At 37.8% G+C, this 22,939-nt stretch overlaps 1 protein-coding gene across 1 annotated transcript in view; it reads left to right on the top strand.

Annotated features, from left to right (window-relative positions):
- The window catches only part of LOC107670779 (protein FAM189A1-like), a 111,165-nt gene that overhangs the window by 70,988 nt on the left and 17,238 nt on the right, over positions 1–22,939 (top strand). Inside the window, 1 exon segment of the mRNA XM_016463543.1 lies at positions 20,435–20,545. Coding sequence (XP_016319029.1) covers positions 20,435–20,545 — 111 coding nt within the window.

Genomic DNA, 22,939 nt, shown 5'->3' with positions numbered 1-22,939 from the left:
ACCCTGAATACACACAGACTCATGGGGACTCGTGTCACGGTGGGTACCTAAATTGAGGTCCCCACGGGTAAACAAGCTAATAAATCACACAGACTGAAGTTTTTTGAAAATCTAAAAATGCAGAAAGTTTCCTGTAAGGGTTAGGTTTAGGTGTAGGGTTGATGTAGGGCAATAGAATATACGGTCTGTACAGTAGAAAAACCATTATGTCTATGGAGAGTCCCCACAAGGATAGCAAACCAGACAGTGTGTGTGTGTGTTTATATAAGGTGCTGCTTAATGCATTTGTGGAAACCTGATATTTTTCAGGATTCTTTGATGTAACATTGTCACTTTATATATATATATATATATATATATGTATATATATATTCAACAACAATTCACCTTTAACATTATAGTATTAAATACTGTACGTTACAATATATTATATTCAAAACTTATTGATATTCAACATAGATGAATATTAAGATAGATATGGTATCATCTTAATCATTTTGGTATCAGATCAAATGCACTGCACCGTCTGAGAAGGTTTTCAGCAGCTTAATGATATTCGTTATTGGATAAACAATGCATTTATGGCCTATGATCTTTTGCAATGTGCATTCTGCAAATTAAATTAGTAACATGAAACATTTCACAGACACTCGTGTTTCTCACCCCTACTCATTTCTACTGTATACACACACAAACAGAAAGTGATGGTTCACCTATGGCACACAGCTATTTTCTGAAGTCGCTGTCTTAAGTGCCAAGAAAATTAATTAGAACACTCAGAGAGAGAAATAAAACCCTGAAGGGCTTTAGATCCTCCTCAAGTTTCCTCTCTGGAACAGAGCGCTGTACTATCCGCTCGCTCTCTCACATCCAGCATAACCGCTGCAATTAGTATCTGGTCCACTCTGATTACATGCAAGGTGAATAAAGCTTAATTTCCCTGCAGCTCAGTGGAACGTTTGTGTGTGAAGGCCCTGATAGCAGGACAGTCCGCATATGTCACTGTGACCACAAGGTGTCCAGTGTGCCGGAGGGAGTGGGCGGTAGTTTTTTTTGCCACAGCAGGTTGTTGATTATGATCTAGCTAATCTGGGCTGGGTCAGATTGATTAAGCGGAGGGAGGTGGAGGAGGGCAGCCTGGCGGTTCTGATTACAGAGGCTGTGTTAAAGCGTTATAATCACACAGATTCAAAGGCAAACAGCCGAGAGGACGATCAGCAATCACAACGTGATTTCTTATAGGATTAGAACCTTGCACTGCAAGACACCCGTAGGCTAGATAATGCAGCGCTGTGTTTTAAACACAACTCACAAGTAACCTCTAGATTGTCCTTCTGATAAGTTATTCATTGGAGTTTTTTTTTAGTTCAGTTTTTACTTCTTTTTCAGATAAAGATAAAATGACATTTTTATTTACCTATGAAAGAATGAATGTAGAATGCAAAGTAGAAACATGCACTGGAGCTCATTGACATACCTGTCCATCAACAACTGATACATAGGCCCAATCCCAATTCTACCCCTTAGCCCTTCCCCTTTCCCCTACCCCTCCATTTTGTGCGTTCACGTGAAGGGGTAGGGGTGTCTCAATTCTCTTTTGGTTGGAGGGGTAGGGGTAAGGGGAAGGGCCAGATAGCCCTTCAAACGAAGATTTTTCGGGACCACACTTCAAACGAAGGGGTATGAATTATCTCAGCATAAACCGGCTTCAGTGGCAACATGGCTGCCCGAGCGAACAAAAAGACACATAAATGTGAGCATTTTTTGGCATTAATAAAGATTTTAACGAAAAGTAATCATTTGTTTTATGTTACATTCAATTGTGAGTTCATATTTATGGTCATGTTACTCAAAGAAATGTTTGCAAAAAATCTCTAAAGTTTGCTAACGTCATATCATTGCAGACTGCACGATAGTGCCACAACATAGTTTCATGTCTGATCAGGGCGATAACCACCGTAGACATTGAGGGGGGCTAGTCCCCCCAATAATTATAAATCGCTAAACCCTTTTCTCAAATATTGCCAATTCGAGAGCGAGAGACAGAGAGAGAGAGATGAAAGTTGCGTATATGCGCGTCTATGCGTTTCTCTTTTTAGAGTGAGTTTACTTCAAAAACAGTGATTTTATCCTCTTGTTGCTGGAAAATATAATGTAGCGATTCAGTATTTAAACTGTTATTAATAAAAGTCGTGGGGCAGCGTTGACAAGTTTCTTTGCTCCTGGATGTGTGAGCTGCGCGATCTCTGATATATATGTGTGTGTGTGTGTGTGTGTGTGTCAGTAAGCAGTGCATTAATATAGAATGGTAATTAAAGGCTCTAATGCACACCAGCACACCAGTATAGGTGTGTGTATTGTAGGAGCTAGACGACGTATGATGACGTGTGACGGCATAGTAGTGGTGTCCCAATTCTTAGGGGAATATTTTCACCCCTACCCCTTGACACTTTGTTTCAAGGAACATGGGGTAGGGGAAGTGGAAAGGGTATAACATAGAATTGGGATTGGGCCTTAGTGTTTACTGTTATATCGATCATTATGAACACCCAGAAAAGCCCTTTGGCCAATATAATCAAAGCAGGTTTATGTCAAAATCAGATATAAACCTCACTTCTTGTCCTCAGACACACATACTGGTAAGAAAAGGCAGGTGGATAGACGTGAAGTCCTAAACCGTGCATATTGATCTGACAGGCAATCATGAAGACATGAACCAGATTGGTATATTGATCATAGCAGGGACCCCTGAACTAAATCTGTTTTGGGGTCAAAAGGTGGGTCATAACAGTTCACTGACTCATTACTTCAAGTGAGCACTGAGAGAATGAGTGAGGGCAGGGAAGTAGATGAATGAGTAAGTAAAGTGCACTGAAATGCATGGTAAAACTGTAATAAATCATTTTAAAGTAGATTCTGGAAGTGAAAAAGAACCAGTCAATTTGCAGTGAACAGCCATAAATTTTCCCCTTAATTCTTTGCGTTATACTTCACATTTGATTTTTTTTTTAAATTGAAATAACCGTCTCTTATTAGTTTTCTTTTATGTGCATTGGGGTTTTATGTTACATCATGTTTTTACTTTTTTTTTTGTGACACTTCCTATAATACAGTATTAGTATTTATCTCAGCTTGCATGAAAGCTACTTGTGATGAGCTTTGATTTCATTATGTGACTTTCTCATTTCCACCTCTGCTTTTAGGTGGTGGTCAGTATGTAAGGTACAAAAAAAGATTTTAGTACTTAGTACTATAAAACTACTTTAGTACTATAGTAGGTTGGTATTTTAACGTTATATCAGTTAATGAAATATACTTCTTTTTTTAACTCTTAAATTAAAGTTCAGTTCCATAAAATCTAAAATGTTGCTTCCATATTTCTTACGGTAAACTTCTGGCAACCACTGCTGTTTTTTTTTTTCCAACCGCATATTTCACAGATTTTTTTAATTACATTTCTATTTTCTACAGTGTGTACATCATCAAATACATCACATGTTAGTAAACTTTTAATTGAACCCAATTACAGGCACATTTATACAACCCAAAACAAAATTGGATTGTTGTTTTGATTTTATAATTTTTCCTCTACTTATCTTGCCTTGGATTCATAAACAGAAAAGAAATGTCATTTCAGAGGCTCAGAAAGTTGTTTTGTTTATTGAAAGATTTTGAGAAAAAAAAAACAGTTTCCCTCCTCTATAACAAAGAATGTTGAGTCATGCACATTACAGTTTTTCTGAATTGCTAAAACACTAAACCCCAATCTATGAACCAAATTCTAACTAGCTTAAACCAATTTGTCGAATAAAGCACTCTTTCTGCTAAACCTTAAACACGTTCAGGCAGTTAGGCTCTATTTGCAAATCTCATGCACTCTTTTTTGCAAAACTCTAAACACATTCTCATTCACTTAAACACTTATCACACTGTGATGCATTTGTGCTGCAAAATGCTAAACACAAGCGGCAAAAGTTAAACAACTAAAAGTAAGAAGTGGAGGATGAGGAGAGAAAGAGTAAGGCTTAGAGAGTGTTATCAAGGCTGGATCTGTCAGACCAGAGGGTTTTTTTCTCTTTGTCTAAAGACAACATTACTTGTGATGTGGACAAAGTCCTCAGGCTGGACTCAAGCACAAAGACATGATGCTGAGACAGAATGAATCTCTCATTGACCCTGATTGCACAATGACAATTGCACAACTTACAGTATTTGAGTGTACTGTAACAAGCTATTCATTTAGAGTTTTATTTGACCTTTTTGGCCTTTGCAGTTGGACTGCAGTATTTTTGCAGTATCCAAGTGCTGAATATATACAAACATTTAGTACTATTCAATATTCAGCCCAATACTGTTCTTCAGTAGGCCTATACAATATATTCACCTTACTCAGTTGCAATTACTATACTTTTTTACAGAGTTGCTAAATTGTTTACACTGAGAGCACCGGTTGATTTTGAGTGCAAGTGAAATGGTTTTGCAGTGATTGTTTGATTTTGATCAAAGAGTCAGAGGTTTCGTGAATTTAGTTTGAGTATTTGGATTTGTGTTTAAGGTTTTGAGAAAATGAGTGGTGGTTTCAAGAAATGTGTTTTAGCAATTCAGAAAAGCTGTAAGACCAGAGATATTTGATTAAGAACGTAAATCAAGTCAGTTCTGATTTCATGTTATAATGACTCAGACTCTGTTGTGTCATTCAGTAGAGCATGTCTCTGAAATACCAGCTGTATTATTGTTGATTACTGTTTGCAATATTAATGTTCCAACACCCTGCTGTTTATAACCCAGCTGACTTCTGTTACTCATCATCATAAGATGGACAGGGATGAGGGTTGGACATGTTTCTCCAGTGACAGTGAGCCATACATTACTTCAGTGTGTGAGTCTCCTCAACATAAACATTTAGCCTTGGGTTAGAGGCTCAGTATATAAATACAGTCAGAAAACAGAGAAGCACTCATTTCACTGCAGCTATTTTCTGTCTTTTTTCAGTCTCTGACTCAAGCTGAGTGTGGTCTCAGTGAAGGTGTTTATTCTACCAGAGGTTCATTTCAAACAAAACAGTGAGCCTTTAAAGGGTGTAGTTATTTTGAATCCATTTTAGTGTGTACTTAAAGCTTAATGCTGCCACCACACTGGCACACAACCCAAGGATCCTTAGACACTGAGACTCATCTTCTTGTGATTAACCATAATCTCCACAGTGTTTTCATGTCATGTTGTGTGTCATTACATACTTGGCAGATGGTCCAGTGCTGCTTTCACTGCTGTTTTGCGGTACATTATTAATGCTGCCACCACACTGGCACACAACCCAAGGATCCTTAGACACTGAGACTCATCTTCTTGTCATTAACCATAATCTCCACAGTGTTTTCATGTCATGTTGTGTGTCATTACAAACTTGGCAGATGGTCCAGTGCTGCTTTCACTGCTGTTTTGCGGTACATTGTCAGTCATGGATTTCCATGTGTGTGTAACTGTGTGACTGCCCTCTATAATGGGTTGCCCCCTTTCTCTCGCAGACAGAATCTCATGGGAGGAATCCTGGCACACTTGTATTGCCGCCTGTATTATTTAGTGCAGTACTTCTCATCTGGCTTTAGAAGTACAAATGTGGCAGAACCCACATTTTATATTGGACATGATGAAGTAAATCCATGTTCATCCACACATTTCTTTTACCTTGTGTGGTTTTGTTCATAGTTTTTGAGGATGATATATATATTGAGACTAATCCAGCTAAAAATACTATACAGACATAATCTATTAAGGCTGTAATGATATGAAACATGAAAACATGACCTCCAAACACAGTTCACTCTCAAGCTCTGCTGCTTTTTATCAGCACGTCCTTGGAAAGCCAAGCAAACACTTAAATTAGTCTCCATGTTCATGTTTTGTTCTTTCTCAAAGGAACCATTATGTAGGGTTACTTAATGTAGTCATACAGGCTCACATTTTTTTCTGCTCATGAAGTACAGTCGTCGTAATGGTTCTGTTCATCCATTCTGACAAAGGGGATTGTGGGAGCTTGAGTGAATGGGGAGAGCTGCTGTTTCAGAGGCATTTGGGGTATTAGAATCCTGTAAATGATGCCTCCACTCTCTGTCATTTTCATTAATGAAAGAGCTGTGAAAGGAGCTATTTATTATGCCTCAGAGCTCTTGTCTTGCAGGTTTTATAATGTCATAAGACCAACAAATGAATCTCTCCTTCACTCACTCACTCGCTCACTTTTATCCTTCACTTCATTGCGCTCCCTCCTTTTCTCGGACTACAGCACAGCCTCTTCACTAGCACACACATACATCTGTCTTTTTGACAGCCCTGGTGTTTTGGGGCTACACTAGTGTCCTACACTTCCCCAACCCTTTTCCTCTATTAAATAGTGTTATTGTTTGGAGCGAAGCTGTTCGGAGAGACAGGAGAGAGTCCTGCCACTCTCCTCAGACTGGATCTCTGAGTGGTTTAAGAGTTTAAATAAATAGTTTAATTTTAACACTAGTGTCATCAAATTGAATTGAAAAAATAGTTTTCACAAAGGGTGGTCGAAAAAAGTCTCGCTCTAAACTTACTCCATGAGCCAACGTTATTGTGTCAGCCTGGTTAGGATGCTCAAATAACAGCAATATTTTCTCAACAAGCTGTGATAGGAAAAAGCGCTATCACCTTCGGATGAAAGAACAAGATGACCTCTGAATTCCTTTAAAAGTACTGAAAGTGACAACAGACACAAGAATTAGCATATATAAAAGCAGCAATCAGTTAAATAGTAACAGTAATCTGCATAATTTATTCATGTTGTGGTGCATTGCTGGGAAACATCTGTTGAGTAAGGCATCTACACATAAGCCTTATTTTATACATTTAGCTTATTCATACAGTACTTTATTTATTTATTTATTGCTCAAATTTATTGCAGTTTAGCACAGTTTATTATAGATTTCAGTGTCTGGTCAAGTTACATTATCATGTGATGTTGTTGGAAAAATACACAGAGTATTTCTGTAAGCCTAAAGTGTATATGCGACCACAATCAAGCCACAATGAGAACATCCAAATTTCATTTGTAATACAAATAGTAATATGTAACAATGTGATTACAGCACCAAATCCACCAGAAACAGATTTTGAAATGTTTATGACAGACCTTGCCTTCACAAAGATTGGATGCCACCAGGGGTTTTTCGCCTCTCATTTGCGAATTCAGCACTTCTCAATTTCTGTGACACTCTCACTACTTGCTTTGTTCCGCTGTCAATCCCACAGTCCCCGGTGCAAGCCTGCCACTCAACTCCCATAAAGAATGAATTGGAATTGTTCTCTCATGCTCCACTCACTGCATGCCAGTGGACATGTACGGTTTAAAAGAAACCACATTTTGTATTGCAGTGGTTCTGTGGACATTTTTATCTTATGACACTTTCATACTGACGGGGCCCATTTTCGTGATCTCGCCCTGGGCCCCACAAACCCACAGGCTGGCCCTGTTTACTTTTCATTGTATGTAAACATTTGTGTCAAAGTTTCCAGTTTGTATTCCAATGTGCATTATCCCAGCATCAGTCAGAGGAGCTCTTACTGCTCCTGCGGTTTATTTCATTGCAAAATAAGCACAGAAAAAAAGTGATCCATGTTTATAATCCCTGCACAAACCCAGAGGTTCCTCTGCCTTTAATCTTCAGGACACTCTAAGATCCTCTAAGTGGGTCTGGTAATAAATCACTTATACGTCAGAGCTGAACTTAGCATGTACTGATCTCTGAGCACATGTCAGGTTAGTTTTGTCTGTGTCAGAGGCTTGGCTGGGGCTGTAGATACATTTCATATGTTCTTGAGTTTAGCACTATACTAGACTAAATCCACTGACCTCAGACCTGTTCTTCCACTCCAACAATCCAGCATTTGTAAGATCCCTTTTACATTTCAGACTCAACAGTGCAACTTATAAAACCCAAGAAGCAACATCAGTTTTATTTTGGCTGTTTTGAGAAGCTCTGGTTTTGTAAAAGTTGCCTTGGTGAAGAAATTGGTTGTTTCATTCTCAGTTTCAGTTGCACTGTAAAAAGCAAATGCAGTGTTGCAACCTTAAAGAGCTATTTCTGTGTGATTTGATTCAGTCATGTAAAATCATATTTTTTAGTTGAATAAAATCAGTTTATTTAGACATATTCAAATGAAGCAACAAAACAAAACATTTTTACAGTCTGCTCCTTGAGCATCCAACAACAGTGTTTTCTTCCAGTTTCATCAGCCCCCACAACAGACAGAACGCTGTCATCTGTGGTCAACCAAACGAATCCATGGCAACATTTTTGAGATGACTTTTTGGTCAGATGCAGAAATGGGACTTAGAGATTCAGGTTTATTAAGATTGTTTTTTAAAAAAATGGATCAGTGGCCTAGTGGTTAGTACACATGCACTCACAAGAAATGCTGTTCAATTTATGCAGTGTCATCTGACCTCGTAATCACTCCCTGATGTAGTTTTGTAGAGTTCCCTGCAGTTCTCTCCGAAGTGCTGAATGTACACTAGTTTGGGTCAGTAATTATTTTTCATTAATACTTTTATTCAGCAGGGACACATTAAACTGATCAAATGACTTTTACATTTTTGCAAAAGATATGTTTTAAATAAATGCTGTCCTTTAGAACTTTCAATTCATCAAAGAATCCTAAAAAATGTATAAAAGCGCAACCGTTTTCGGTCACACTTTATTGTAAGGTCCAATTCTCACTATTAACAAACCATTAACTATGACTTTTGTCTCAATAAACTACTAATTTTCTGCTTATTAATAGTTAGTAAGGTAGTTGTTAAGTTTATGTATCGGGTAGGATTAGGGATGTAGAATTTGATCATGCAGAACATGTGCTTTGTAAGTACTATTAAACAGCCAATATGTTATTAATAGGCATGCTAATTAGTGACTAGTGAGAATTGGTCCTTATACTAAAGTGTTACCCTGTTTTCTACATTGATAATAATAAGAAATGTCTGCTGAAAATAAATAACATTTTAAAATGTATTAAAACAGAAACCTGCTATTTTAAATGGTTATGATATTTTCATGACAATATTCATGTTTTTAATACTATATTTAATAAATGCAGCATTGATGAGCTTAAGGTGATAATTTAAACGACAACAAAAAAATCTTTCTGCCCCCAGACTTTTGAATAGTAGTAGAACTTCCAAACCAGGATGTTGGTAGTAGACCTCCAGAAGAGGTGTGACATTTTCTTTGTTTTCTTGTCAATGATGAGCTTATTGTTGTTATGAATATATGAAAGACAGCAGCGAATTTAGAAAAGGGAGGTCAAAAGAGCTTATGATGTGCTTTTATCCATCATTAACACTTATTGTTGGAACATTTTCCCTGGAGCATCCTACTCACTGCATTTTTTAGGGCTGTGTGCGTGTGTGCATGCAAGAGAAAGCGACGCAAGAACGAATAAGTGAAAGAGAGATGCGAAGTAATATTCCATAGGGATGATGCTTTGGATATTTCCCCATTTTCAGATAAGGCTGATGAGCAGTGCCCTCCCTTTGGAGACCCTCTGAGTCTCAGCTATGCTTCCATATTAATTAGAATATGAATTATACTGCTTATCTGATGCCTCGTGATGATTTGTACTCAAGGTCTCTTTGCCAATTGTGAAGCTAATGTCAAACAATATTAAACAACTATTTTCAGCCTGCTGTTTTCTCCTCATTTACTTGAGAAAGAACGTCCTCTTTCCGCTGGCCTCTGCCCTGTGTTCAAGAGCAGAGCCATGTGACTGGCTCAGGCAGACACTTTATTCGCTCACAGTAACTGTCAGAGCAGAATGAGAGGCATCCATCATGTGCAAGTAAAACTCTTTCTCCTGCTCATTTCATTCAGTAGCTGGGTTATATTATAGTGTGTGTCCTTTTAGTGTTTGACATCTTAGTGTGTTCTGAGCAACTGTAAAGAACAAGCTTAACTGAAGCCCCTATAAAAGTCATGATGTGTTAATGTCTGTGCCATATATCTTACAGCCTTGAATCACATCATCCACTCCTGTACGGAGCTATGCAATGGGAAGCAAACCTCAACCTAGACTATGTAATTTGTGCTAGCTTTCCCTGATATGGCTGGATTAATTTGACTTGATGCAGTTGTGGGTGAGAGAAAAGAAAATCTCCTGTAGATGTAGATGTCGAACCCTAATGGCCTTCATGAGCAGGCTGCAGCGCGGTGGGTCCTCTGATGGCCATTACCGAGCCACCTGATTGAAACGCTCTGGATGCTCTGATCTCCTCTGTCATGTGGTGGTTTCTACCTTGCTGTACCTTATTCTTTCTCTCTCTTTCAACCCTGGATGTCAGCATCATGGTGCAAACCTACTACTAGAAAAAAGGCATAATAGTGGAACCTCATTACAGGCTGCTCTGCTGGAGCTCCATCCAGGGCCTTTTGTTTTGGTCTGTAGAGGTCAGGAACTGATTAAAAGCTGAAAAGTGTGGGTTAATCACTGACTGACCCGCTGGGAGCTGTTGTGGCCCTCAGTCCATTTTAATCAATGCGTCTTTAAGATGGTGCAGTAGACTATACTCTGCCCACAGTGCAGACACCTCCCTGCCTGTTTCACTGAATTTTGCCCCAGTGTGTTGTTTTGTGGTTTTGATTTGATTTGTTTTGATTTGTGTTGTGTTGTGTTTTGCTGTAATGCAGACTGTAAAAAAATTAACAATTTTTACAAAGAAACATTAACATTAAAATACATTAATTTGATAAAATACTCATTGCATGCCTAGTCAGTAGTGTTTGTTTTGTTTTTGTTTTGCTGTTTTGTAGTATTTTGTTTTGTAGTATTTTGTTGTAATGCAGACTATAAAAAATAAAATTTTTTTTACAAAGTAACAGATTAACTGCAAAAAAAAACAAACGGTAATTTGATAAAACACTCATTGCATACCTAGTCAGTAGTGTTGTTTTGTGTTGTAGTGTTTTCTGATGTTTGGCATTGTAGTGTTTTGCTGTACTGTAGTGTAGTGTTTTGACGTTTTTGTAGTGTTTTCTTTTGTGGTATTTGGTTGTAATGCAGTCTGTAAAAATAATGTAATTTATGATAAAATACTTTATTTTGCATGCCTACTCAGTATCTGTTGACTGTGAAAGTGCACAGCTGCAACTAGTTGCCAAGAATACTGTACTTTTTGTGTTATTTTTAGTCTATTATAATCAATTATATTCTACAACTTTATTTTAAAGGCCTTTAAAGATAAGTTTTTCATAGAAAAAGGAGCTATTTATTTAGATTTTACCCAGAAACAGCTGCTGGATTTAATTTGTGACTTTTTGGAAATGCTCTAATTGGCCTTTCTTTGTCTTGATTCTCTGGCAGAAACCTTGCCTGCCCTCAACAGCCGAGGCCTATACAGTAGATCAGTGTGTTTATCATGACCCTCTCAGGGATTAGCAGCTAACAGTAACAAACGAACGTGTAAGCGATACCTACTCCTGGTGTTTAAGAAATTTTCCCCTGAATAGATCCACCGTCTGTGAATAACAGAATACAGGGATTGCCGTGACTGCCTCTGCCCTTGGAGCCTCAACAATAACACCTCAAGGGTTTGTTTGGATGGTGCGAGCTAAGCATCTGGTCAGGGTGGAGAAGTCACTTATGAGATATTTGCGCCGAGACAGGACAAATGGGCGCTGTACGGTTTTAATCAGATATGGCTGTGGCTGTGCACATTGTGTTGGCTGACAGGGAAGGGTTTTCTTTTGATACGTAAATCACCCTCTGTGGTCCGTAGATCCCCCTGTTAATCTCCTGGCTGTAAAGCAACCTCTAACCTTCCTCTTTTCTGTTTATCAAAGCTGCTTGGAGAAAAGAGCAGAAAGTCAAGACCCAAAATACAAAACAAACACCATGCTTTTGTTTTTCTGAAAGCTTACAAACCCAGACTGAATGTTAATTCTATCGTGCGTTTATGGGCTTTCATTGGGCAATCGTCCTGTCATTTTCACTTTTAGTTTAACAAGCCATAAAAATGCCATGAGGCAGAATGCAAGAGAGAAAAGGAGGAAGACAGTAGAGGTCCAGACCTTTTTCCTTCCAAGCGTGGAAACACTGTCAGAAATGGTGATGCAAAATAAAGAGAACGATTGTGAAAGAGGCGAGAGATAGAAAGGTAAATGGATCCACCTTAGACTGTCAGTAGATTGATGTTTCTCTGCCCTTAAGGTGAGTATTCCAGGATGTGGGCAAGTGATGTGGCAGGAACCAAAACAAAATGGATGTCCTAGAAGTAAACAAACTCCAAAGAAGGCAGAGAGAAAGACTGCATCAAAACAACACTGTCCCGATCTCATCCGGGCAGAGATAATTGAAAATAAATGATGTGTTGTCGCAGAGGTGCTGCAGACTAAATACTAATTTGTGCCGCAGAGGCAGGCAGGATGCTAAACCAGCATGTCAGCAATGTGAACAGGCTCTAACCTCTCGCCTTCTCTGAGTTGCCCGTCTAATCTTTTTTTATCCATAAATTCAGCGAGGCCAATTTAGATGTTTGCGGATTTCACAGGTTAAGCTAGCTCAGAGTCCATACGTGTTAGCTCTGCCAGTAATTGCTTATTTATCCTTTCTTCCTTCCTCTTATCCAAAAGTTACAAGTCAAATGGAGGCTATTTGAGTTGGTGTAGGGTCAGAAGGTTGTGTTTAAATTGTCTGTCAGTGTAGACGTTTTGAGAAGAGAATGAACTTTTCTTAACAAATGTAATCAGGGGGTCTAGAATCCATGGACAAAGCTATCTGTTAGCATTCCTGTCTATCTTAGTGGCAGGTCCTTGTCCTCAGGAGTCTTCTGCCATATTTTCTCATTGAGCTTATGATCACTATGAGGTCCCAAGTTCATTTCATGCTTTTAAGAGCCCCCCAAAAATGGTCAGTATACATACAGTAAGCTATGATCTATTTATAATATGTTAAAACGGTTTTGATTTTATATAATTTTTCCCCCATTAGAATAGGTAAGTCCCTTTTATTTATATAGCTCTTTATACAATACAGATTGTTTGTTTCAAAGTAGATAAGCCGTTTCACAGTAATAAACAGAATCAATGATACACATATAAGACAAATTGAAATTCTGCTTTATCGCAGCCTTAAAAAGGACAATAGTGTCATTATTTAGCTCAAGTCAGTTTAGTGTTGATTCAGTTTGGTTCAATAACTGTGTAAAGTTCATTCAATTCAGCTGTAAGCCAGGATACAAAAGTCAACATTGTCGTTATTCAGCTCAATGTTTATTCAGTATAGTTCAATAGCTGTCGATGTTGCAAAATTCATCAATTATAGAACAGATCTGATTCCATTATAAAGCAGCTCTATGGAAGACAATAGTGTCATCAATTCAGTTCAAGTTTTATTCTTATTCAGTAGTGTCAGTGCAGTCAAATCAATAATATTACTGAATATTAAAGGGGTCCTATTATGCTCTTTTACAAAGTCTTGATTTTGTTTTGGGGGTGTACTAGAACAGGCTCTCATACTAGGTTGTTTGAAAAACATTATTTTTCACATATTTTACATGATTACAACACCTCTCTCCCCAGTCTGGCATGAATGGCTCGAATAGTTCCTGTATCAAATGAAGGCCCGCTTTCTGAAATACGAAATGTGCTGTGATTGGTTAGCTGGGCCAGTGTGTGTTGTGATTGGCTCCACTCTGCGCCTGTCGGGAAATGTTATGCCCCTTACCATAGCCGCCTGCATGCGAGCTTCAGTGTAAATATTGCGTCAAAATCAAATCGATTTGAGCGCGATTTAATCCCAGATGATTGTAACCACTCTAAGTTCGTCTGCCTTGGGAAAGCTAGCGTGTCTCCGTCATAGTGATAACACTCGTTGCCTTCTCTAATGCAGCTCAACCAGGTCTCGTCCCATTCGTCGATATTTGTGATATCACAAATCCCGGAAAATATGCGTTGTAGTCCAAACGAGTCGTTCGTTGTAGTTTTTGAAAAGTGATTTCTGTTAAATAAAATATCTCCTTTTGAATTGGACTTTGAGCTTTGTAACTTTGCAGATCTTTTTTATGCTCAAACAGCAACATTACAGACTAAATAAAGTTGAAAAAGTGAAAAAGCATAATGGGTCCCCTTTAAGTGACTTTTAAAGCCCAACTAAGCAAGCCAAGTATACACAACCATATGAATTACTTTTTGGCAGAAAAAGACCTGTAGTTATGTCATCTTTCAGCAGATGCTACTTGGCCCATGCTAACTAGCTAACCTTGACCGCTTGATATTCATGACATACCTGCAATTTTTTAGTATAAACTTAAAAAATAAATTTCACAGATATCTTACACAGCAGAAACACCTCCAATCTCCTTCACACACCCAGTGTACACAGACTGTGACGGACACATTCACATTTTCTTCGGTGTTCAGTGATGTGCTCTTGATGCTACGCGCTCCCTCAGCCACCATAGCTAATGAGCGTAATGAGGAGCCGGATGGGCAAAGACAGATGATTGGTACGATGAAAGGTAATCCTCCATCAGCAGGGCAATTAGCAGCCAACATTAGACTGAGCTGAGAGCAGTGACGGGGTCTGAGACCTGCCCGACATCTCTGTTTATCAAACAGAGAGGCAGAGATGTGCTTAGTGTGAGTCATCACCCTGTCTGTAGATTGATTAGGGTGAGATTTTTTTTCTTTCTTAGGTATTTGACATTGATAAATTGAGTCATGGGACAGAGAGGTAGCTAAGCACCCAGTGTGTTTACAGTTTGGTGAAGCATGTGGATTTTGTTTAGGAATGTGTCTCTTGGGGCTTTGTTTAGACATCTTTGAAGTCAATGATGAAGGGTTTCCTTTTTGCTAAATGTCCCTGCTTCAAGTCTTTTCTTAACTAGCAAGTGATGTTAGTTTTGTAGTCATGATGTGTAGGTGTCGGTTGGGTTTTAACATTGGTAGGGACATTTTATTCAGTTTTCAGGAGTATAAACATATGCCCTCATATAGTACTATAACTTTCTCTCTCCAGAACACAAAAGAAAGTATTTTTAACCCACCCAGTGTCCTTCAAAAGATGTTCTTTTGTGTGATGTAGGTTTGGAACAATGATGACAGGATTTTTTTAAATAATTTTTGATGAACTATCCCATGTATATGTGTATATATATACTATATATGTATGTATAATCTTGGTTGTCACTGTGTCAACCACTGAAATTGAAATGTAAGAAACTATAATAATGTTTTTCTGTTTTTGGTTGTGATTTAGTTTCCTTTTTGATGTCATGGCTCAAAAAGAAGTAATAAAAAGCACATTAGCAAAACACAGGCTTCAGTTCAGAACATTTTACTCATTTCCTTATTTACACATCACAAATTTGCCTAACAGAATTACACAGTACCCACTCATCTATATAAAATAACCAAACAAACAAACATCTCCACTGCTGATCAGCTGTTCATGTCTGATGTTACAAAATATATTTGTCTACTACCTTTTATACACTAAATAAAAGTATCCAAACAATGCACTGGAGTTTGGTGAATGTATATATAAAAAAAAAATGTATACAGTATAAAAATATTTTAATGTGTTTTTTATATTTTAGGGTGCACATGCACAATGAAGCTCATACAGTGTCCTTAGACTTTTAACTGTTCACTTATTTTGTAAAGGGAAATACAGTATACCAATTTTGCACGTAATATTTATATTACATTCAGTCACTATTTAATCCTTAGATATTTTGGTAGGAATTTTTCAGTAGTCTGTTGGTTTAGAAAGAACATTTCTCTAGCCTTGAAACCCAAATCTATACACATTGACTAAAGCTAATAGTGTTTTGAATTTATATTGCTGCCCTGATAAATGTTGCTGTTTGAAAAGTTTATTAAGTATAAAAGGTCCCATATCCCCTAAGGAGAAATAGCGCACTGTTAAATGGGTTGAGTGTAAGTTTGTCTTATTTGTGAGATTGCATCAACCTATTGTTCAAGAAAGCTGAACTATCGGGAGCTTATTGAGCGGTTGATGCTTGACTGCTCTGCTTCTGAACAGTGAGTTGGATAATCTTAACTGATCCTGAAATAGAGAAGCTGGGTGCTGTATTACAATTCACACAGTTTTTACCTGTTTTCAACCTGTAAGTAAGAAATACATTTTCACGCCACATATGGAGTGCGCATGTTTTGCTGTGCTATGAAGATATAGGCCCTTAGCAGTTCACAGTGATACATCTCAGATTGCTTATGTTCATGTTGTTGTAAGAAAAACATAATGTAGTAAAAGTCATCCAGGGAAGTGCCAATGGGAAACACTGCTTATGTCAATGAGGCCTAGTGATGTTGTTGCTTGATAATATACATTAATATGTGATAGTACGGTGTCTTTGCTCTCTTAACATGGTATTTGTCCCATTTACGTAATAAAAAAGTGTCCCTGGATACACAACACTGAATTAATGGTGACGATGACAAACTGTAATAAGCACCAGCTGTAGTTCATCACAATCTGCCAGTGATATTCTGTTTTAATGCCCCTCCTCTTGTTCACACCATATTTCTTTGGCTCCCAGGCTGCGTGTGAGCTGCTGATATGAGGGGCGGGTGGTGTTGATTGGACGGTAGGTGGTTCTATTGTCACTGTGAGCACAATCGTCCATGTGTTTGTATCTCCACCAGGTGGTCAGAGAACATTGACAAATATGTCTGCAGTTAGTCATGTCCAGATTGTTCTCTTTAAAATCTCTAAATTGAATGTCTCTCATTTTCTTACTGTGGTCTTTCCAGTAGTTCTTCTCGATAGGGAACCTGTCAGCCATTAATGCCAAACCTAAATGCCAATGCACAGCAATATTGACAGGTGTGAATTGTTTCATGGCTGATGATCATTCGTGCCCAGCGCTGGCGCCGGTGAGTGGCACGTGTGGTACTGCTTGGCATGCAGGTGGCAGATGGGCTGTAATTAATGAGAACCTGTTAAACAGTGATATGTGATCCCACGCGGTAATTAGAAAACAGCAGCATGGAGCCAGGCGGAGTAATTAGTCCGTCAGGGCCGGGGCTCTCAGGTGTCAACCTTCCTAAAGGAGCTTTTAGCCAGGCAGAGACAACTAACATACATCATGCTTATTAAGATTGCTGAATGATGCAAGCACTTATTATATAGCTTTAATGCTAACAATTTAGAATAGACCTTAGGAATTTGACACGGATGAAAACGAGGTTGCGAGGGATGGACTTACAGTCTCTTACTAAGGTCTGTAAGGTTCTGTTTGTTAATGCACTAGGCATTATAAACTAAGAATGAACAACAGTATTTATAGCATTAATTGAGGTTTATGTTCATTTTCACGTTTTATTTTATTATTTGTAAAATTTAAATATGAATCATATTATACTCTTTTTTATTCTTTTTTTACTCTTACATATTGTACAGTATTATTATTATTATTATTATTATACTTTTTTAATGTTTCAAACACTACCATTCAAATGTTTTTGGTCAGTAAGATTTTTTTGCTTTTGATCAAAAATACAATAAAAACAGTAATACTGTGAAATATTTGTACAATTTTAAAAGATCTCTTTTCTATTTGGATGTTTTTAAAATGTAATTTATTCCTGTGCATGCTAAATTTGTCCTGAAAACTGCTTAATATTTTTGTGGGCACTGTGATGCATTGTTTTCAGGATTCTTTGATTCTTTTGTCACTTTATAAATATTTTCACTGTCACCGTTAATCATTTTAATCCATCATAGCTGAATAAAAGTACTGATTTCTTTAGAAAAAATCTTGCCCAAACTTTTGAACTGTAGTATTTACAGTATGTGTGGAAGTTAACATTAACACATAGGTTAAAATGCTGTAAACAAAAAAAAAAGTTTTTCATTACTGAAAGCAAATGGTTCAGATTTCATGTTTATACAGTTGTAGAAAACTGCTGCTAAAACAAAAGCCCAGACAACCTACAGAGAGCCTGTGAAGCAATTGGTGAAAACAGCATGTTGCAATTAAAGTTAAAGATTGAATTTGAGTCGCAGTTGTAGATTTGAAGCGCAGCAACTGAATTTGTCTTTTGATATTGCTCACTGCAAACTACAAAGCATTTGCTGAAAGGGACCATTTTCCCTCCTCTGTACTACCAGCAGAGTAAATTAGAGATAGACAAGAATCGTGCATTTCATTGGCCACGCTCAGCTTGCATTGAAAGGACAGCTGAAGAGTAGCCTATTAAGCTTTCCCTTATCACTCGGGTTCTGAATAACATATTTTCAATTTTTGAAAATCATTATTGCCTGTGTTTTAACCTGGTCCTCAGCCATCATTTGTTCTGTAATGTGTTTTCTCTCTGTAAAGTGATAGAGATGTCATCACTCCGCCTGAAGCTCGGGTTTGGTTTCATATTTGTCATCCTGCACAAGAAAAACATTCTGTTGTCAGTGATTAATTATGAAAATCGGAGAAGTCTGTTTCCCACAGCGAGCAACAACAAATGTGATGCTCTGTTCAAATCGCATTTTTATCATGCCATCTTTGAGACATAGATTCACATCGTTTCCTCTCTGAGCTCGTAACCTTTCAATGCCCTTTGGTCCACAAGACAGAACGCAACCTATTTCAGTCATTCAGCAATGGATCACCATTGTCATCTCTACAACGTCCGCACTTTATTAAGTATGGAGGAAATCAAGCGTGAGGCTTCCTGTGCACCTGAGCCAAGGACCCTCACAGCCCCAGGACGCTTGTGAACCTCCTCGTACATCAGCCTCTTAATCTTCCAGTTTGCTGGTAGCCTGAAAAACACTTATCACATTCATATCTCCCAGCGTCCCTCACACCAGCCCTCCCACATATCGTAAGTGTCAATCTGTGTCTGTATGATAGAGTTGAAATGACTGTCCAACTTTCACTTTCAGCTCCAATCATTCTCTCTTTGCTGACATGTCTGGTATTGCAAGGTTAATGTCCCGTCAGGTAGAGGGTCTCATTAGTAAATCACCGTGTTGGGGAGGTAAGGCCTCTCTTGATATACGGCTCAGTGTCCTAGTCTGTAATCTACCCGGGGTAGACCTGACAGCTTTAAATTCATTCTCTCACGCACAAACTTTGATTTAAAGCAGCCAGAATGTTTAACGTATTTCATCCTTCAGGACTGAAATCCCAGAAGTGTCAGCTGAGAAATAAAGAGAATTGCTTTTAATAGCGAGTTGGGGGAGAGGAACCAGAAGTTGTGGTTCTGCCAGCGGTGCAAAAAGAGAAAAAATGACCACGCTTGAGATCCATCAAGCTGCATGGGGCCGCATTGATAGGATGTGGTGTGGGGGAATTACGCAAAGATTGGTTTCTCTAGCTGACCATATGTCATTGGCCATGTATCAGCGTGGTCTACCGAGGAATTGTGGAAGAGGTAGTATATCAACACCCTGAGAAAAATAGCCCGATACTCTGAAGTGCGCTTGTGTTATTCATTTATTCATGTGAGCTGTTAGGGGCCGTCTCTCACAGTAATGAGTCTGGCCTCAGATGGTGAAATCAGCGTTAATTGTTTTGGTTGAAGTCATTGATTATTGAGTGCTTTAATTATTAGTCACATCTGTTCCTTTCGCTTTCCCCATGGATGAATAGTTCGGATCAATCACATTCGATCTTTCACGCTCCTACGTCAAGTCCCATAAACCACAATTGGTTTATTTTTGGTCTGATAATCTAAACAGACTCAGGTAATGATTATTCCATTCTGCACAATGGTTACGTTTGAAAAAAACAAGACTTTGTATGTCTTACAAATAAACGAAATAGCAGGATTGCAAATCAATCATATAGTCTAAAAAAAGGAGAACAACGTGTAAAAGAGAGAGAGAGATCTTGCACAGATATCGTGTACATGCAAAACCTGAAAAAATAAGGGAATTTTCAAATTGCCAAAAAGCAGAAAAGTAAAACTTTAAAAGTTGAAAAATTTTCTCTTTTATCTCTTTTTATAGTTGTGCTGAACTCTAGCATGCATCAACATATTATTATTATTAGTATCATTATTATTTTGCATACATGATATACAATAGTTCAAAATTTTGGAGATAATAAGATTTTTTTTTAGAAAGCATGCATTAAATTGTTCAAAAGTGACAGTAAGGACAATTATTTCAGACAAAAGACAATTAAGACAATTATAAAATATTTCAAATATATGCTGTTCTTTTGTGCTTTCTATTCATCAAAGAATACTGAAACGTCACAGTTTCAAAAAAATATGAAAATTCATGGACTTTTGTTGGCCAAAATATGTGGGAACCCTTTATGTGGAATCGTTCTGCGAAGCCTGTTTAATGAGATGAAAAATTGCATCCTACTGTTTTTTGTTTATTGGTAGGCTTAATATACCACCGTAACCTCTGAAACTGATAGTCTGTTCCATTCCTTTCTCCACAGATAACTTTCTTCATGCTGTTGTCTGCTGTGTGTGTGATGCTGAACCTCGCAGGAGCCATCCTTTCCTGTCAGAATGCCCAGTTGGTCAACTCTCTGGAGGACTGTCAGCTGGTGAGAGAGCCATGTCTGAAATCACTTCTTTGTTGTAAAGGAAACCTCAAATAGATTCTTATGTCCAAAATATTTTAGTGAAAATAAACCTGTCTTTTTTATCAGCCACTCACAAACTAGCCTGTCACTAAAGAATCAATCCATTGAGCAATTATAGCTCCCAGGAGCATCATTCATTAACACCATGCCCTTGTCAAGATCTCAGTAAATTAGCTCGACAACCAGTTGCTAATGCCGAGAGAATGAGAATGTCTGTCGGGACCCATTTTGCACGTCCTGTAATATTCTGTTGGAGCAGAAATAAATATTAACACCCACCACCTTTGTCCTCAATAAAACGGCTGTCTGATCGGCTACCGAAGCTCACAGGGGTTTTCTAGCAAAACAAATCATAATCATCAATTGTCTGGGGAGAGATTCTGTCCTCCTGTGATTGAAAGTGCAGCAGCTGAGTGAATGGGAGTGGGTGAGCATCACATATATTAGCCATGAGGTCCTGTCATGAGGTCACTTTTGCCTTTGCAAGAGAGGAACAAATTCTTAAAATGTTGTTAGAATATGAGAACACATACTGAATGTACAGTATTGTGGACTGAGTTTATTCTGTGTTCTTACTGTGTTACAGTTATCAATATGAAAGCTGGGTTACACTTTACTTGAAGGGGTGTGCATAAGACTGACATGACACCTTCATAATCATGACATGACACGTGTCATGAATATGAAGGTTTTTTATGCATGTTTATGACAACTGTCATTAAGTGTCATTCGCTCAGTTATGTAATTTTTAATGCAAAGATGACATTGTTTGAGATGTCTTTGTTATGGGCTATGGTTAGGGGTAAGGGTTGGGGTAGGGTTAGGTTAGGGTTAGGTCAAATAATGTCATATTTGCATTAAAAATGACATAACTGAGCGAATGACACTTAATGACAGTTGTCATTAACATGCATAAAACCTCCTTCATATTCATGACATGTGTCATGTCATGATTATGAAGGTGTCATGTCAGTCTTATGCACACCCCTTCAAGTAAAGTGTTACCGAAAGCTGTAAATAGACTGTAAATTGTAAAGCTAAAATATGAAATCTAAAATTCTATTCAGGTTCTATTATTTTTTATGGCAAATCATAATACCTCTAAATTGTTGTTTTTGATACTGAAGGATATCCTCAATGAATGGCACAGTATGTTTGTGTGCTGCCCATTGTGCTCTTTGAATGAAGGCTTATAAAGGAGATTAATACAGCAGTCAGGCTTTGTTGTGTTTTCTATTGAGGTTGATTTATCAGCTCTACAGTGGGTCCAATGCTGGCCCAGCGCAGCATAACAGCTCAGCACGGCTTCCCCCATTTCTGTTATCCAGAACTGGACACGCCTCTCCAGCTCTAAGACCATTTATCTGCCTGGTGTGGAAGCAATCAATAATTAAATGATCAGATGAGTTACAGTTTTCAGAACTGGTGGTAAATGAACATTACAAGTGTGTTCTTAGGATTTTTAAAAATAAACATAGGACTAAATCCACTGTATGTGAAACAAGTGCTGGAGTTTAGCTGAAGATCTTACAGTTATTAATTATTCCACATCCATATTTCTGCGTACAGTACATTAATCACCAGGTAATTCTTATTTGTTTGTTTCAAACACAATTAAATGCATGACTGGTTTTCAGTTTCTGGATGGAGGCTTTACATTTGTTTTAGCTTCATTCTAGTATCAGTGATCTGTTATGTGTGGGGCTTACATTTTCAACACAAACTTCTGTTTTAACATGCATACCATACAAATGACCATCAAAGGGGTTTTGGTATCTGTTTTGTATTTGTAGAATTAGTAGATTTTGTTTATATGTTTATATTTATTAAAACATGAAAAAGTTTAATGGCAAAGCTATTTTATATTTTTGAATTGAGGGATTCAACACTGAGTTAAATAATGTCTATTCAGTTCAGAGGTAATTAGAAACTAAAAGAAACTGTCTTGTGTGTGCAGTCAGTTGGAACACACTTTCATGATAAAATAAAAAAATATATAAATTGCTTTATAAATAATGATCAGATGTTTTTGAGATGAATGCACAGTGAAAGTGTTGATGGCTCTTTGAAACTGAACCTGAAATGCTGTAATGATTCATCTTACAAAGCATGTCACAATGTGGCATGAGCTCAATAGACTGAATATGTCATACAGATGAAATATTCAGGTGATTTCAATCATTTTGTCTACTGTGAAGAACTCACTGTGGTTGATATGAAATCATACATTCATGTAATCAAATATAAATGATCGCACTTTTTCTCCTAGCAATGAAAAGAAGCTTAAATTGTGACATTTTGTGGTATGTGAAATCAGTGGGAAATGGTCAAATTTTCATCCAATTTATTTTATTT

This window comes from Sinocyclocheilus anshuiensis, unplaced genomic scaffold (genome assembly GCF_001515605.1).
Source record: "Sinocyclocheilus anshuiensis isolate Anshui unplaced genomic scaffold, SAMN03320099.WGS_v1.1 scaffold816, whole genome shotgun sequence".
In the NCBI taxonomy this organism is placed as follows: Eukaryota; Metazoa; Chordata; class Actinopteri; order Cypriniformes; family Cyprinidae; genus Sinocyclocheilus; species Sinocyclocheilus anshuiensis.
This window is presented reverse-complemented; position numbering and strand designations above follow the sequence as displayed.